This window comes from Nyctibius grandis, chromosome 8 (genome assembly GCF_013368605.1).
Source record: "Nyctibius grandis isolate bNycGra1 chromosome 8, bNycGra1.pri, whole genome shotgun sequence".
NCBI classification, from domain to species: Eukaryota; Metazoa; Chordata; class Aves; order Nyctibiiformes; family Nyctibiidae; genus Nyctibius; species Nyctibius grandis.
In genome coordinates this window covers 291,313-305,616 of record NC_090665.1, presented here as the reverse complement: position 1 = coordinate 305,616, position 14,304 = coordinate 291,313, and the positions used below count along the sequence as shown (strand labels likewise).

The 14,304-nt window shown below is 50.9% G+C and overlaps 1 protein-coding gene and 1 long non-coding RNA gene across 12 annotated transcripts in view; one reads left to right on the top strand and one right to left on the bottom strand.

The window, feature by feature from the left end:
• LOC137666151 (uncharacterized) overlaps positions 1–5,744 on the bottom strand; it is a 56,547-nt gene extending 50,803 nt beyond the window's left edge. For 6 of the 10 annotated variants that reach the window (XR_011048603.1, XR_011048607.1, XR_011048606.1 and 3 more), the window contains exons 1-2: positions 4,756–4,884; positions 4,148–4,264 (exon numbers count right to left, since the gene is read on the bottom strand). This is a non-coding gene — a long non-coding RNA (uncharacterized lncRNA). Of the gene's footprint in view, positions 1–4,082; positions 4,265–4,755; positions 4,900–5,701 lie in introns of those variants that run through there. The other 4 variants (XR_011048605.1, XR_011048604.1, XR_011048602.1 and 1 more) reach the window with 4 other exon arrangements.
• On the top strand, positions 4,961–10,659 carry PFN2 (profilin 2). Of its 2 annotated transcripts, none has more exons than XM_068405837.1 (3): positions 4,961–5,263; positions 6,677–6,869; positions 8,898–10,659. In XM_068405837.1, the coding sequence occupies exons 1-3, from the start codon at positions 5,132–5,134 to the stop codon at positions 8,993–8,995; spliced, it is 423 nt and encodes a 140-aa protein (XP_068261938.1). In that variant the 5' UTR covers positions 4,961–5,131; the 3' UTR covers positions 8,996–10,659. The 2 variants fall into 2 exon arrangements, with proteins under 2 accessions (XP_068261938.1, XP_068261937.1); XM_068405836.1 differs by lacking the exon at positions 8,898–10,659 and adding an exon at positions 8,579–8,743.
• The last annotated feature ends 3,645 nt before the right edge of the window (positions 10,660–14,304 follow it).

Sequence of the window (14,304 nt, the reverse complement as noted above, 5' to 3'; positions counted from 1 at the left end):
AAGCAAAACAAAATACTGCAGGACCTAAGTACAGCGAGGAGCCTGTCTGACAAATCTGAATGCACAGAAAGCTGGGTCACACAGGCCTAATTCCACACATCTCACCCACACAGGGACTCTCACCGAAGACACCATTATGAACCGGAGACTTCCTGTCCAAGTAAGAATTTAACTTTAATTTCTTGGATTAAGGTTTATTTTTTGTTGGCCACCGGTGAGATCAAGAACTTACCTTAAACATCCAAAAGCTGAGCAAAGTTCCATGATTTCAGACATCTTTTTTAGTGCTTTGGCCAGTCTATAAATCAGATCCACAAAGAATTGTCCTTCCACAGATGTAAAGCATTTCTGGAAGCCACTTACATGGCAGCAATCTCATACCCTTATCATCTGACACAGCAATACCCCCAAGTTTACATCTGATTTTAAAAGTTACATTTTAGGTTTGTTATATTTGAATTTGATGGCTAAATAAATGATAAGGAAGGGAAATTCTTCTTAACTGCTTGCCTAAGTAATCCTTAGAAGGACAAAGGCTTTGCTGAGCTATCTGTACTGGTAAAACCACACCAGGCAAGCCTCCTCTGTGGAGACGAAACTCTCATCCGCACATGGAGTCAAACCACCTTTCCAAACGATGCAAGATATGCCAGAAAAGCACCTTTATTCCACAGCCTTCTGGGTGGTTGCAAGCGCTGTTGTACAGGGCCCTTTGTAGCACAACCACAGCTGTGCTAGCACCAGACAGGACATTTTCCATGCACAGCTGTAGCTACGCAATAAAACTTTGCATCGGGGTCTTAATCTAATGATTGTTGCATTTTGTATCACCGTATTTTTCAAAGCTAGCTTCAAGTTTTCAGCTCATTAATATGTCCTTTTTACCATTTATTTCTAGCTAACACTCATCCCAGCCTCTGGTGGTTTCCTTGTTTTTCAGCCAAGCCCCTCGGAAGCTGCGGCAGGACCCTGCAAACCCCTTTTCTAGCCATCACCAGGAGGTCACGAGACAGACTGCTCCAAGCGTCTTGGCTTTTAATCAGCAGAAGTGAATCTGCTAACTCGTAACACTTCTAAATGGGTTTTACCCTCAGCACTTCCGAAAGCACTTGTGGTAAAGAGAAAGACTGCCACAGGAAATCCAGCACGGTCTGGGGAGGAAGTCACCAGAGCAGCACCGCAACCCGACGGCAACAGCGGCAACGACGGAGACCAGCGACGCACCGAGCGAGCCCTGGCTCTGTGAAGTCCAGCTTCCACAAAGAGCCAAGCTGCGTCCTGCTGACGGCCACGTGCCCTTCCCGTCTGCACACACGGGCTGGTTACAGTTGTCTCCAAACGGGCCAGTTTGGTGTGGAACAGGCAGAGCCTGGGACATCGTAAGAAATCTTACCCTTGGCCGTCCTACCAACCCGAGCACAGCAGCAGCTCTGGTAGTTACAAAGCCTGACAGAAAACTGCAAGTTATTTTACTAACAAAATACATGCCCTCCTTCAAGTTTTTGGCCAATTTCAACTTTCATGTTACTAATATAAAAGCAGTCAAGTTTCTCACAAGCCATAAATAGTACACTCTGGCTAAGCACAGTCCGTACTTTAAAATTCTTTCAAATGATTATTTTTCTTAGATGTGATCCAACATAAATTTTAGACAAAGTTCTGAACCAAAGCAAAAAGACTAATAAATGTTACAAGCCGCATAAAAAAAACCAAACTGTGGCTGTAGCCTGCAAATACCTTCCAGAAAGAACTACCAGGCAGAATGTAGAAGAGACTAAAATACACAAAACCACGATTCAGCAACTATTTATCATACATGTATCACTTACGTCCAGACAGCACCATTTCCTACATCAGTCCAGGTACTGACGTTAAAATGACCCACTACATCTATCAATTTTAACAGCAATATTTTTGTTTACATACAAATCCTTCATTTAACAAATGTCTCAGATTCCAATTAAGACTCATAGCTAAAAATAAAACTGGAACTCCTCTCTTGTACAGCCTTTAACATGCAGAGCACATCCTTATTTTCTCAAATCAAACAGTCTCAAAGGTTGCAACAGTGTTTATACAAGTAGCAATATAATGATTGTGTAACATAGAACACGACCAAATGAGGCACCCGATAGTGAAAACAGAATTAAAGGATTATGATTTTTAGAAAAAGCACTGGTGACTGCTAAATTGCAAATGATACAAGCTATCTGGTGGTTTCATAACATTAAATAACTGTAACCCACTTTGGACTTCACTTTCCAAACATATTACTAGAGTTACTTCACAAATAACACAACCAAAGCTGAGCTACCAAGCAGGCGGCAAATCCTTTACTCTTGTCCATCCATTTATGTTCAGGAGATCCCAGACTTCAGTGCAGTTATTTCCCATTTAAATCACTAAAAGCAGACAACTGTAGTCCTTGTATTGCTGACACAATCTGCTCACCAAAACAGCACTCACACTACCGATCACTTGGTTTATGCAGCTATTAAAAAAATGTGATTTTTTTTAATCACAGCCGGCTGCTGATGTAGCAGCGTTGCCCCCCAGGCTCGGCCCAGCTCCCAGCTGGCAGCAACCGCTGGGTCTCCACCTCCCACCAAACAGAACTGGACATCAGGTCACGAGGGCTCAGAAATGCACGCTCGGTCCTCGGGCAGAGGGGCTGGGCAAACGCGTGGCAGGACGCACGCGAGATACCTCCAGGGAAGAGGCGCAGCCTTTGGCTAAAGCCCTGGAGACCCCCAGGTTCTCGTGTGAGATACCCCCACGCTTGCACCGAGCAGCCTGCTGTCCACGCGAAGCCCACCTCTCATTCATCAAAGGGTAACGACACCAGCAAACAGGCAGCTCCAGAATTCCCAAGGCCTGCCCCTGGGTTCAGGTGGTATCTGCCTCTATATTTATTAAATCCACTTATTAAAGTGAAATAATTTGGAATCCTTATCGCAGCTTGCAAAAACCAACAAAAAATCCAAACCCCATATAGACAAAAACCAGACACATTTTGGCTGAACTCTAAAAACAATGAACCCATCAGTCTCGTGTTCATTTAAGACAGATGTATGCCATTCCATTCCGTGCAAGTAACAGTGTTAAACTGGGACCTCCTCCACAAGAGCATTAAAAAAGAGAAGTGGCCCTCAACGGCAGCTTCACACAGAAGTTTTTATCCTTCTCATGGAAGGAATCTGTGGAGAGAGGATGATGAAGGCAACCCAAACGTCACAAAAAGCTTTAGCTGTTTAAAAAGCTGAAAGCAAATTTAAAGCCTGTAACTCACTGGTAGGTACAACAACACGAGGACATTTTTGGTATACATGGACGGCCAGAAAAGGATAAAGCAAAGCTCTAGTGCTGTCCAAATTCAGAGAGGGAAAGGCGCTGTGAAAATAAAATAGAGAAAATACTTATGGAAGTAAGCTAAAAGATGCAACTAAGCTCTTTTGTAAGTATCTAGTAATATAAGCAATCTCTATTAGTATCTAAACAACACACAATCTCGTTACACCTGAACTAGGTTTTAAAAGGACTAAGAACACCCTGAAGTATGCTGTAGGGATATTCATCATAAATACCTGGTGAACACTCTTCCTGGGGGATATAACCTCAGGAAAAGGCAGATTCAATCAGTGTATACTATGCCTTGGCACATTCAGGTGTAAGATCTAACTTCCTGAATTCAAGCTTCAAAGTTAATTACACGGACAGCCGCTTCACATCCCACTTGTCTCCGTTTCCCAGACACCAAGTAAGGCCAAACCACCCTGCTCAAACAGAAGGTGACCCCCCCACTCCAACTTCAATGTTAAGCAAGACAGAGCCACTGCCCTAACACATGCCCTTAAAGTTGCAGCTGAACATTCCTGCAACATGTAGCAGGACAAATCTTCCGAGCAGTGATCCTGGCCAAGGCCAGATATCAATGCAGCAAAATACTGGTATCGGACCTGGACATCTTACAAAGGAACATGGAAACTAAATTATTTCAACAGAAACTTGGTGGAACCTGGAAGAATAAAACCTGAAATCACCACTTACAAAACCACGCATAAATGAAATACAACAGGCAGTACCGTCTGAGGTGGGGAGCCCACCAACTTAACGCAAGATGAGCGATTTGAAACAGAAATTCTCTTACTGCGTTGCCGGGACGTCGGTTCAGCTCAGGGAGGCAGGCAGGGCAGCAGAGCACGGCCAGCTACCAGCAGCGTCACCAGCAGCACCTTCCCAAGGGCACGCACAGCTGCCAGTGATGCTAAAGAAGACATGAAACGCACAGAAATAAAACACCAGTGCAACCAGCGGGGCTCCCGCTGCCCCCCCCAGCCAGGCCCGGGGCGCGGAGCCCCTCAGCCCCCGGCCCAGCGGAGCAGGCCCTGGGAGCGCCCCGCTCCGCTCCCGCGAACCACCGCCGTGAACCTGCTTCCCCAGCCCCGAAAAACACCGGGGCTTCACCCAGGCGCCGGCCGGGAGAGCAACGTTCGGCTCTGCCCGACCTCGGGCCGAGGGGAGGCGGCGGTGCGGCGGCCAGTGTCCACCCTGGGCCCCGCCGCGCTCCGGGCACCGGCGGCGGGCGGGCGGCACCGCCGCGGCCCACCGGGGCTGGGGGCGGCGGGCCGAGGGGGCGGCCGGCCCTGCCGCGGCGGGGGTGCACGGGTCCCGCGCGGGTCCGGCGGCGCCGGCAGCGCTCTCCCCTCCCGCCGGGGAGGGCCGGGCCTCCCGCAGCAGCCCCGGGCCCCGCCGCACCTGCCTGCCGAGGGCCGGGCGGGACCGAACCGAGACCGGGACCGGGACCGGGACCGGGACCCCACCGTTGCGCGCTCCGCCGCCCGGAGGAAGGCGCCGCGGCCCCGCCGTTCCCCGCTCGGCCGCGCGGAGCCGGGCGGCGCGGGGGGCGGCGCTGGGCCGCGCCCCTCCTCCCGTCCGCCCCTCGGCGCCGGCAGCGCGGAGGGCTGGGCTGGGCCGCGCCGCTCGCTGCAGCGCTCGGCTCCGCTCCGCCGTCGAGGAGGGAGAGAGCGAGAGAGAGGAGAGGGACGGGACCGCCTCGCCCAGCGCCACCGCCCGCCGCCCGGCCCGCGCCTCGCCGCCCGCCCCGCTCGCCCCCACCGCCGCCCGCGCGAAGATGGCCGGCTGGCAGAGCTACGTGGACAACCTGATGTGCGATGGCTGCTGCCAGGAGGCCGCCATTGTGGGCTACTGCGACGCCAAGTACGTCTGGGCAGCCACGGCCGGCGGCATCTTCCAGAGCATCACGGTGAGGGCGGCGGCGGGGCAGGCGGGGAGCGGGAGCGGGGAAGGGCGAGCCCGCCCGAGGCGCCGGCCCGGCCCCGCGGGAGCGCGGCGCGGCCGTTAGCGGCGGGGCGCGGCGGCGGCGGCGGCGCCCGGGGGCACCTTGCGGGGCGGCGGGGGAAGGCGGCGGCGGGCCCGGCGGCGGGGGGGGGGCAGCGAGCCCGCGCGCCGCCGAGGGGCCGGGCCGCCCGCGCCGCCTTTTTGTCTGCGGCTGCCGGCGGCGCCGCGGCCGCGGGAGAGGGGGCTCTTCCCGGGGCGGGGGCAGGGGGGGGGCGCCGCGGCTGCGGCCCGATGCGGCGGGGCCCGCCCGTGGGGCCGCCGGTGCCGCCGCGGGGGCGGGAGAGGCCGCGCGCGGCGGGGCCTGCGTGGGGCCGCCCGGGCCCGGCGCTGCGGCGAGGCTTACGTGCGCGGCGTAGGAGGCGTTCGTGAATGCCCACCGCGCCGCTGGCTCCATGTTGCTCACCGCCAAGATGGCGCACTGCCATTGATTCCTCCCTCCCCGCCCCCGCCCCTGCCCGTCCTTCGCCCCCGCCGCCCGCCCGGCGCTGCGGGGCCCCGCCGCCCGCGCATCCGGGCCGTGCGGCGCGGGCAGTGCCCGGGCCGCCAGCGCCGCGCCCCGCTCCGGGCGCGGCGGGGCCCGGTAGCGGGGCTGGGGCCGGGCGGGCCCGCGGCGGCGGCCGCGCAGTGCTGGGCCGTGATTGGGGCGGCCGGGCCCGCCGTGACGCTGCACTTTGCGGCGGCCGGGCCCGCGGCCTCCCCCCGCCTCCCCGGGCCGCGCCGCCGCCCGACCCCCGCGGCCGCGGCCCCCGCCCGGGCCTTGTGCTCTGCCTCACGCAGAGGGGAATGGCGGCGCGCCCGCCCGCAGCCGCACAGCCGAGGCCCGCCGGCACTGCGGCGCGGGGCCGGGCCGGGCCGCGGGCACGCTGCTGCAGAGCGCGGCTCGGCCGCCGCGTCCCGGGAGGTGCCCCGCGCGGTGCCGCCGCTCCCCGAGGGCCGAGCTCGGTCCCCGGTGGCGCAGGGACAGGCGCTGGCAGGCTCCTCGGCGCCGCACGGTCAGCGCCTGGCCTGCCGCCTGCAGCCGCCCGGACACGTGTAGCCCGGGCTGAACGGCCCCGGTCGTGCCGTACCCCCCTCAGTGAGAGCCGGGTCCGAGGGGCACCGCGGGCCTGGGCCTGGCAGCGGTTCCGCTGCGTGCGGTGGCAACAAACCAGCGCGGTACAAACTGTGGCTAACAAAGCCCTGTGTTCTGGGGCACTTCCTGGTGGGAGCTGGGGGAAATGGACTGTCTGAGCCTCTCGGTGGGAGACAGGACGCTTTCTAAATAGAAATTAAGCGACAAAATACTGCCGTGCTAACTCTGGACTTTTTTCTTTGACAGCCAGTAGAAATAGATATGATTGTAGGAAAAGACCGAGAGGGTTTCTTCACCAATGGTCTGACCCTTGGTGCAAAGAAGTGCTCTGTGATCAGAGATAGCCTGTATGTCGATGGCGACTGCACAATGGACATCAGGACAAAGAGTCAAGGTGGTGAGCCGACATACAATGTTGCTGTAGGCAGAGCTGGCCGAGGTAAGCATGATTTTCTTCACTTGCAGATCACTGAACTAAGATCACCCCAAGCATAGGCTCCAGCTGTTAAGGAAACCGGGCACCTGTGTTTGGTGGTTAATGTCAGGAAGTGGCGTGAGGGGGTGGGTGGCAGTGGTCTGCCTGACTAACTGGATTTCTGCCCCAGTGTCACCCTTGTCCCTGTTCCCACCCGTGATCGCAGCTGGGCACTGGGCTGTGAAATGGTTAAACAGATCCCTGACAAGCGTGGAAGATCAGACTAGGGCCTGAAGTGAGCTTGCCAAGTGTGCAAGAACTTGGTATCTCAGGCTTACAGTAGGATACCGTGAGGGTCAGTTAATAACCATTATGGTTATTAACCATTCACTATCATTATGGTAGTGAAACTGGCTTTTTCATTGTGAACTTCTCAACGGAAAGTTTATTCTGCAAAGATGTGAATTCCTGGTATGAGCTACTCCTACTGGCCTTTAACAAGTTCTGTGCTAACTCTTCTTGCACTTCCTATTGAGCTCTGAAGTCTGTCTTCAGGCAAAAAAGCCCGTCCAAGTTGGTATCCCTGAGAAACTTGCTTTATGCTAGTTACACCTCCTCCTTGTGCTCCTCATTTAACTTGTGGTAAAACATAGTATGAGGAAGGCACTAGGTTTGGATATAAAAAATGTGCCTCACAACACTGGCTACGAGCAGTGTGCCTTGTGTTCAGGATATCTGGCCTAGCACTTTGGGGTCGCTGTAGAACAAATTGGGGAGCAACAAATTTCTGCTTACAAGCATAAAACCCAAACCAGCCCCAAACTTGTCTGTGGGCTGAAGCCGGGTGGCAGCGGCACAGGAAGAACGTTGCAGCACTGAGGTGAAACAAGCAGAGTTGTGCCTCTGCTGCCCACAGCGAGAGCTGCCTGCCCTCGGCTCTTTGTGAGCACAGGGCGATGGAGATTAGTCACCTGCAGGCGGGCTGGGCTGCAGCGTTCCCAGGGACAGTTTTGCTGGGGGAACAATCGCCGTGGTTGTGTGCGTACCTGCTGCTGACCTCTGCCGGCAGCGCGCACGGGCCAGCGGCTGAGGAGCCCTGGGATGTTCCTGGTCGCCAGACAGCTGGGACACTTCACCGAAATCGTGGGATTAGAGAGAGGGTCGGCGTTAAAATCTGCCCTGCCTTTTGTCTTGCACAAAAAGTGTGTTTTGTAGTTGTAGTGTTGCCTGAAAAGTCTGAGCCTGTGTCTGACCCGTGGGTTTTTTGGTAGTACCAAGGCGGTTACTCTGGTTCTTACACCAGTAACAACCACTGCAGATAAGAATATAAGAATATTCCCTCTTCTGCTCTTCAGAGTCACAGTTCTACATATGCTACTACTTTTGCCCCTGACAACAGGGGTTTTTTCCCCCTTGTTTTTTTAAGATGCAGCCAGGGTTTCCTGGCTGGGTGACGATGGATGGTGCTGATGGTGGAGAGGCACTGGGATGCTTTTTTGAGATAGCTGGTGGCATTTTTCTTATGACTTACATAGTTGTGTACTATCCCTGAGGGTAACCCGTGCCTTCTCCCAGCCCTGTCCACATCTGTGTTTTTACAAAACTCCTGTTAAACTAGCTCGATACCCAAGTACTGCATCTTGAATTTGAGTGTGTTTATTGCGCTGCCTAAAACTTGCATTATTTCCTTGTCTAACACACTCTTTTTAAAACTTTTTTCTTTTCTCTTTCAGTCTTGGTCTTTGTAATGGGCAAAGAAGGGGTCCATGGAGGCGGATTGAATAAGAAGGCATACTCAATGGCAAAATACTTGAGAGACTCTGGGTTCTAGTTGCTAGGCAGACTGTTAAGTATTAGGGGAAGATTGCTATTAAACTTTCCTGGTGGTGAGCTTTAAACCTTACATTCTGGAAACTTTACTAGCAATGCAGGGTGATGGGGTATGAACCTGTGTCTCCTTTGTATCCCTTTGTTGGTGGGGAAAGGTGTTTTTGGTTTTTTTTTTTTCTTTTAATTCTGTTCATTTCTGTTTTGTTTCCTTGTGTACTCCAGCATTGGTTATAGTCATGGGAAAGGAAGGTGTCCATGGAGGGACACTCAACAAGAAAGCATATGAACTGGCTTTATACCTGAGGAGGTCTGACGTCTAAGCAGCCTCTCCCCATCCACCTAGCAACTGTCTTCACCACCACCCAGTTCTGTTCAGTGCTACCAGACTGTAGATGGTAGTTTGTGTTTTTTATTTACCCATTCCCCGATGTCATAATTCCAGTTCCCCTTTGTTCATTTATATGTTAACCACTGTATGTAACCAAGTCCCACACCTGGCACCATTACTGCACCACACAGATGATATGCATGATACCTTGAAAAACTCTTGGGAGGGGAATACGCCACGTGTAGGCTTTGCTTTGTCTTAGCAATTAGTGTGATATTGACAACTAAACCAACTTAAATACTAAACAAGGTGCCGATTGTACAATCTAATTTGATCAATGCCTCTTCAGCACTTTGAGCAATTACACAGCTCACTAGTCTTCCTTTCATAGAGCATGGTTGGGAGGAAAAAAGTGCATGCATATCTTTACTTCTGTCCCTCTATTTTTCTTTTTTTTTTTAAATCCACAGTTGTTTGCTTACACGCCTTTTTATAGTGCCTGGTTTGTTGAACCAATTTGCCACTCAGAAGCTATTAACGTTACGTTAGTTTTGTCATTGCACTTCACCGTAGGCTTAAGTCTTTTATTTTTAACTCGTGGTGTCTGAAGCTTGTCCTGCTCAACAAGTGCAATCACAAAACTAGGAAGGGTACAGCTGCACTTCCTCCCATGACCTTACAGCCACCATCCTGAACGAAGCCCCAGACATTCCATCACTGCAATAGCTCAGGCACTTTTTTTTTTTTTTTTTTTTTTGCCAGCTCCTGTTCTGTAGTTGAATTGTAAAAGGCTGCCATTATGGACAGTAGATATCCCACCATAACCATCTGGAGTGTGTCTGGTTTCAGTTTTTCATAGGACCAATTTTAATTTGCAGCTTGGGGGTCGTGGGGGTTTTTTTTTGTTGTTGTTTTTGTTTTTTAATATGAAACTGCAATGTCATTGTGGAAAACTGCCACCTTCAGCTACACTGGGAGCTCTGACTGACTCCAGTCTTTCTGCCAGCTCACTTACTGGTCAGGAGTGTTGCTGCTCTGAAGCCACTGTTTGGATGAAGGTTGGTAGTTTGAAAGCTAAACTGTCAAAATTATGCCATTTCAAATTTTAAAATCTTCATTTGGCCTGTCACACCCTTGCTGCAGAAATTATGGAGTGAACTGCCTTGTGCACTAGTCATCTGAAACGTCTGTAACCAGCCTCCCAGTTCAGGCACGGCACTGACTTGTATGTCCATTAGAGAGAACTGCAGAACTGTACACAAAAGAATAAAGGGGAGATGGTGTTGGTTGGAATAACTGACTTGGCTGTCTTGTGATGAATTTTTTAATATGTATTCTGTGCCATACTATTGTTCAAAAAAAAAAAATGAACTGTTGCTATTGTGAGATGGATTTTAACTGACTAGGAGGGTTTCTTTGGAACGGCACTACTTTAGGGACATTCTAGTATTTGCTTCTGTTGTTGGGCCTTGTGGATAATGTACAGATTTAAACAAATTCTTGTTGCTGATTTGTCCATTTCTTTCCCTGCACTTTGTTACATCTGGGATACAGTCTAACTCATCTGATTTAATATGCATTTCAAAAAATGCCATAACTATTAAAAAACACCTTGTTTACAGACAGATGAAATAAATTTATTCCAACCAAACAAAATCAGACTGCTGGTAATTTATCCCCCCCCAGGAGCGCTCCGAGGCCCTTCCTCACTGCATGGCTGACTACCCTGATCCTGGGCAAAGCGCAGCTGGAAGTTCTGTGAGACAGCAATAGTTTGGTAACTTCAGTCAAAGGCCAGGCAGCCTTTGGGGTTGATATTATTAGGAGGTGATTTCTTATCACTTAACTCTGCATTCATCCGACTCCGTGGCGAGGGGGTTCCCCTGCCATGTGAGTACCTGAAACAGCAGCTAGAGGAGACCTTTGCCACACAATGTGTTCATCAGGGTAAGAACCTGCTCTCCTCGAATGGGGGGGAGAGGCTTAGGTCTGTGTTACCCCAGAAGAATTGTGCCTGGCCTTTGGTACTTCTGCTGCCCGCGTCCTCTGAACCCAAAGGGCACGGGTGAGCTGTGATAGTGAGCAGTGGGCACGTGGGGAAAGGCAGAAGAGCCCAGCCCAGAGGTGGTTAACCTTTAGCTAAGGCCAGGCTTTTCTCGAGGTTACCTGCTGCTTGGGCGTTACCATTAAAATGCTTTTGTTCTCCCCCATCACCTTCCCCTACATTTTAATCCTCCGTGTAAGTGTTGCACCCCCTCCTTTGCTTGTCACTAGACCCCAGTCTAACTAAAACCTGTACACACAAAGTGTTCATCTTCTCCAACCACACGCCTTGCTTCATGTCTGAGCTGTATCTGCCAGCTCTCAGTGCTAAGGCTAGAACAAGCCCGTAGCACTAAGCCAGTTTACATGTAGCAGTAACTGGTAGAGGATGCAAGCCTCTCACTTCCCCCGTAACATTGTTAGTGTGTGAATTCCCGTTTTACTCTGTAGCTAAACTTCATCTAAACCCAATTTAAAATCGCACTCACACTCTGACTGCAGGAATTTTTTTTTCTGGCGGGGGGAGTGTGTGCCCATCCCCAAAGCTTGTCTGTAATAAGGCCATTCACTGTCATGGCATCTCAGAGGCAGGAATAGCCATGAGCAGGGCACACCAAGTAATTTTCATCCCATTCCTTCTTTACTTTAACATTGCTCCTTTCTGGTCAATTCCCCTCTCCTGAGCAGCTGCCTGTAGGTCACCTGTGTACTCTTTCAAATGCATTTCTTGTTGAATTTCCACAGCAGAATGGTGGCTGCACCTAATTTGCTAGGGTCTGCCTCAGATACCTTTCTTGAAGAACCTGGACTCGCAAGAAATCTGCCTTTAACTCCCATTTCCAGATCACAGACAATTTAAATACAAAGGGTTATTTTCCTACGCTAAAGGTTTGAACTCTAAATTGTGACCTAGGTCTGAAACTTGCATCAATACATTTTTCCTTGCAAAAAGTTAGTAAGAGACGGTGAAACAAGTTGTCTCAGCCGTTACAAAGCTCCACCCGAGTACCTGATTTTACCTGTAGGATCCGAGTCCTGCGCAGCGCCGCGCACCCGTTGTCCCCTGGGTGATGGGCCTCTGTGACACTGGTCAGGGCAGTTCCAACCGCTTCAGCGGTCCCAGAGGTCATCAGGCCGTGCTCCCCCTCACGTTTTACCACTCAGGATTCAGCAGGATGACTCCTATGTGGTGGCAGCGAAGACGCCTGATCCGTGCAGTTCTCATGGGTCTTGTGCTTGTGGTTCGTTCCTTTTTTACCCTCTTGCCAGTCCATGAAGAACACGGTGGGTTTTAGACACTTCACTTCCATCCAGCCGTCTTCAGTACGTGCTGGCTCCTCACCTCCCAGCAGAGCTCGCGCTCCCAGCCTCCTTCGCTGCGTTTTACGGTGCCGTTTTACATACGAGCTCTCCCGCTGCTCGTACACTCGAGGGGCATCGCGGCTTCTGAGGTCAGCAGTTCCCAACCATAAGACAACCGAGCGCCTGCCCCACCCTCCCCTCCCCGCTTTTTTTTTTCTTTTGTGGTGTATGTTCTTGTCCAAGGCTTGGGTAAAGGAACATAACTGACCTTAGAAAAGAACTTACATTAGCATTTTAAAAAACAGATGAGGAGAAAGGAGTAGGGAAGGTGTGCAAACTAGGAGCAATACAGAGAGGCAGAATTGCTTCAGAGGGTGTTTTTTTAAGGGTAGTTCTCAAGTTGTTCACTTTCTCTTCAAACTCAGGAAGACAATTCACTGCTGAGTGAACTGCTTCACTTTCTGAAGTTTTACTTCTATCCCCAGTTACTTACACCTCGTAGATTGCACGGCCCACACTGGAAGGTGATGAGGGCTGCACTCAGGTGCGGTATCAGAGCTTCACAGGTTTCTAACGCCGAGTTCCAGGCCGTTCTCATCCGTCCCTTACCTTCTCTGAAATACGCTTACGAAGTTAATTGTCAGGGTGCTTATTTTCTGCACCATAATAATTCACAGGCAGGTTTTAATTATACCAGCCACTATTACTTAGCCTTTCAGAGGGCCGTACTTTCATAATGAAGGTGTTATTTAGGATTCCATTAGAATTCAGCAGAGGAAACATCCAGCTACTCTGAGCTGCTGCTGGCATCGCCTTTTTAGACACTATCCAATTTTTAATACTCGTTATTTTGCATGCAGGTACCCGTTATAACTGTTCAAACACAGGCCCTGGAACTCTCCCAACATTGTGCGCTGTCGAGGGGGATGAGGAGAGTCGTTTTGCTATTTAAATCTCCTCCACACCTCGATTACTGACCCGTCAAGAAAACCACTTGCCAGACCCATCACTTTCCTCCAGTCGCTTTTTACCGGATTCCTCCCACCCCGCTAACAAACGACAGCTTACCTCCCCCTTTGAGGGCAAGTTCTAATTCCTGTCCTTTTTGGGCTCCTTTTCCAAGTACTTGGTTCTCACAAGGTAAGGAAAGGTTTGGTGCAAGCTTGTTTTGTCAGGAGCTATTTATACTGGTCACACAATATTTTGTGACAACTGCCGCCGATACCACTGCTGTTCCATGCACAGAGGTGACACGCTTCAGAGGTCTGATGAAATACTCTTAACTTCAGACACTAGTTACAACTACTTACTAGAAGAAATTTCTTTCAACTAGGCAATCAAGTATGAACCTCTTTAAAGCACCAACACCCTGTTCTTGAAGATAGAGACTGAAGTTAGACCAACAGACTTCACCTGAGCAGAGAAGCCCTTGGGTCAGCCGTGTGGGGAGGCCATACCTCTTGAGACAGAAGATTTATCCAGCAAGTTTTAATGTAATATACGAGTTCTACTTCAAAATGCTAAGAGATACTTGGCCATCCGAAGTATTTCTAATAATAAAGTGCTGTTCCTTCTAATTTTCATTTTCATTCTCACTGGCAATGGCAAGAGACAAGTAAACTATCTGTGGCACAAGGGAGGTGTGGCAGGGGGGAGTATCACTACAATGCTTACTACCAGGGCCTGCTGAAATAAAATTTACATTAATACCATTAGGAAATGTAGAAAATGAAACAGTTTTTAAAAAAAACATACAGCAATATCCTTTGCTGCACACATTTTCTCTGTATAGCACGGAGAATAGCAGGTGAGAAACCAATAAAAATACTGTGAGTTTACTTCTCGTCATGGCAGCAAACACCACAACCACAGTTACACATAGCCTGTGTTACCACGCTTACTTCAGTTCACGGTTCTGCCTCTCTGCAGGTTTTGGGGTGCCTGAAATACAATAAA

What these genes read in the sequence shown, in the direction of transcription:
- PFN2 (XM_068405837.1), top strand. Translation starts at nt 5,132, where the DNA reads ATGGCCGGCTGGCAGAGCTACGTGGACAACCTGATGTGCGATGGCTGC. An exon ending in GCATCTTCCAGAGCATCACG is followed by an intron (nt 5,264 to 6,676) that starts GTGAGGGCGGCG and finishes TTTCTTTGACAG; the next exon opens with CCAGTAGAAATAGATATGAT. An exon ending in TGTAGGCAGAGCTGGCCGAG is followed by an intron (nt 6,870 to 8,897) that starts GTAAGCATGATT and finishes TGTGTACTCCAG; the next exon opens with CATTGGTTATAGTCATGGGA.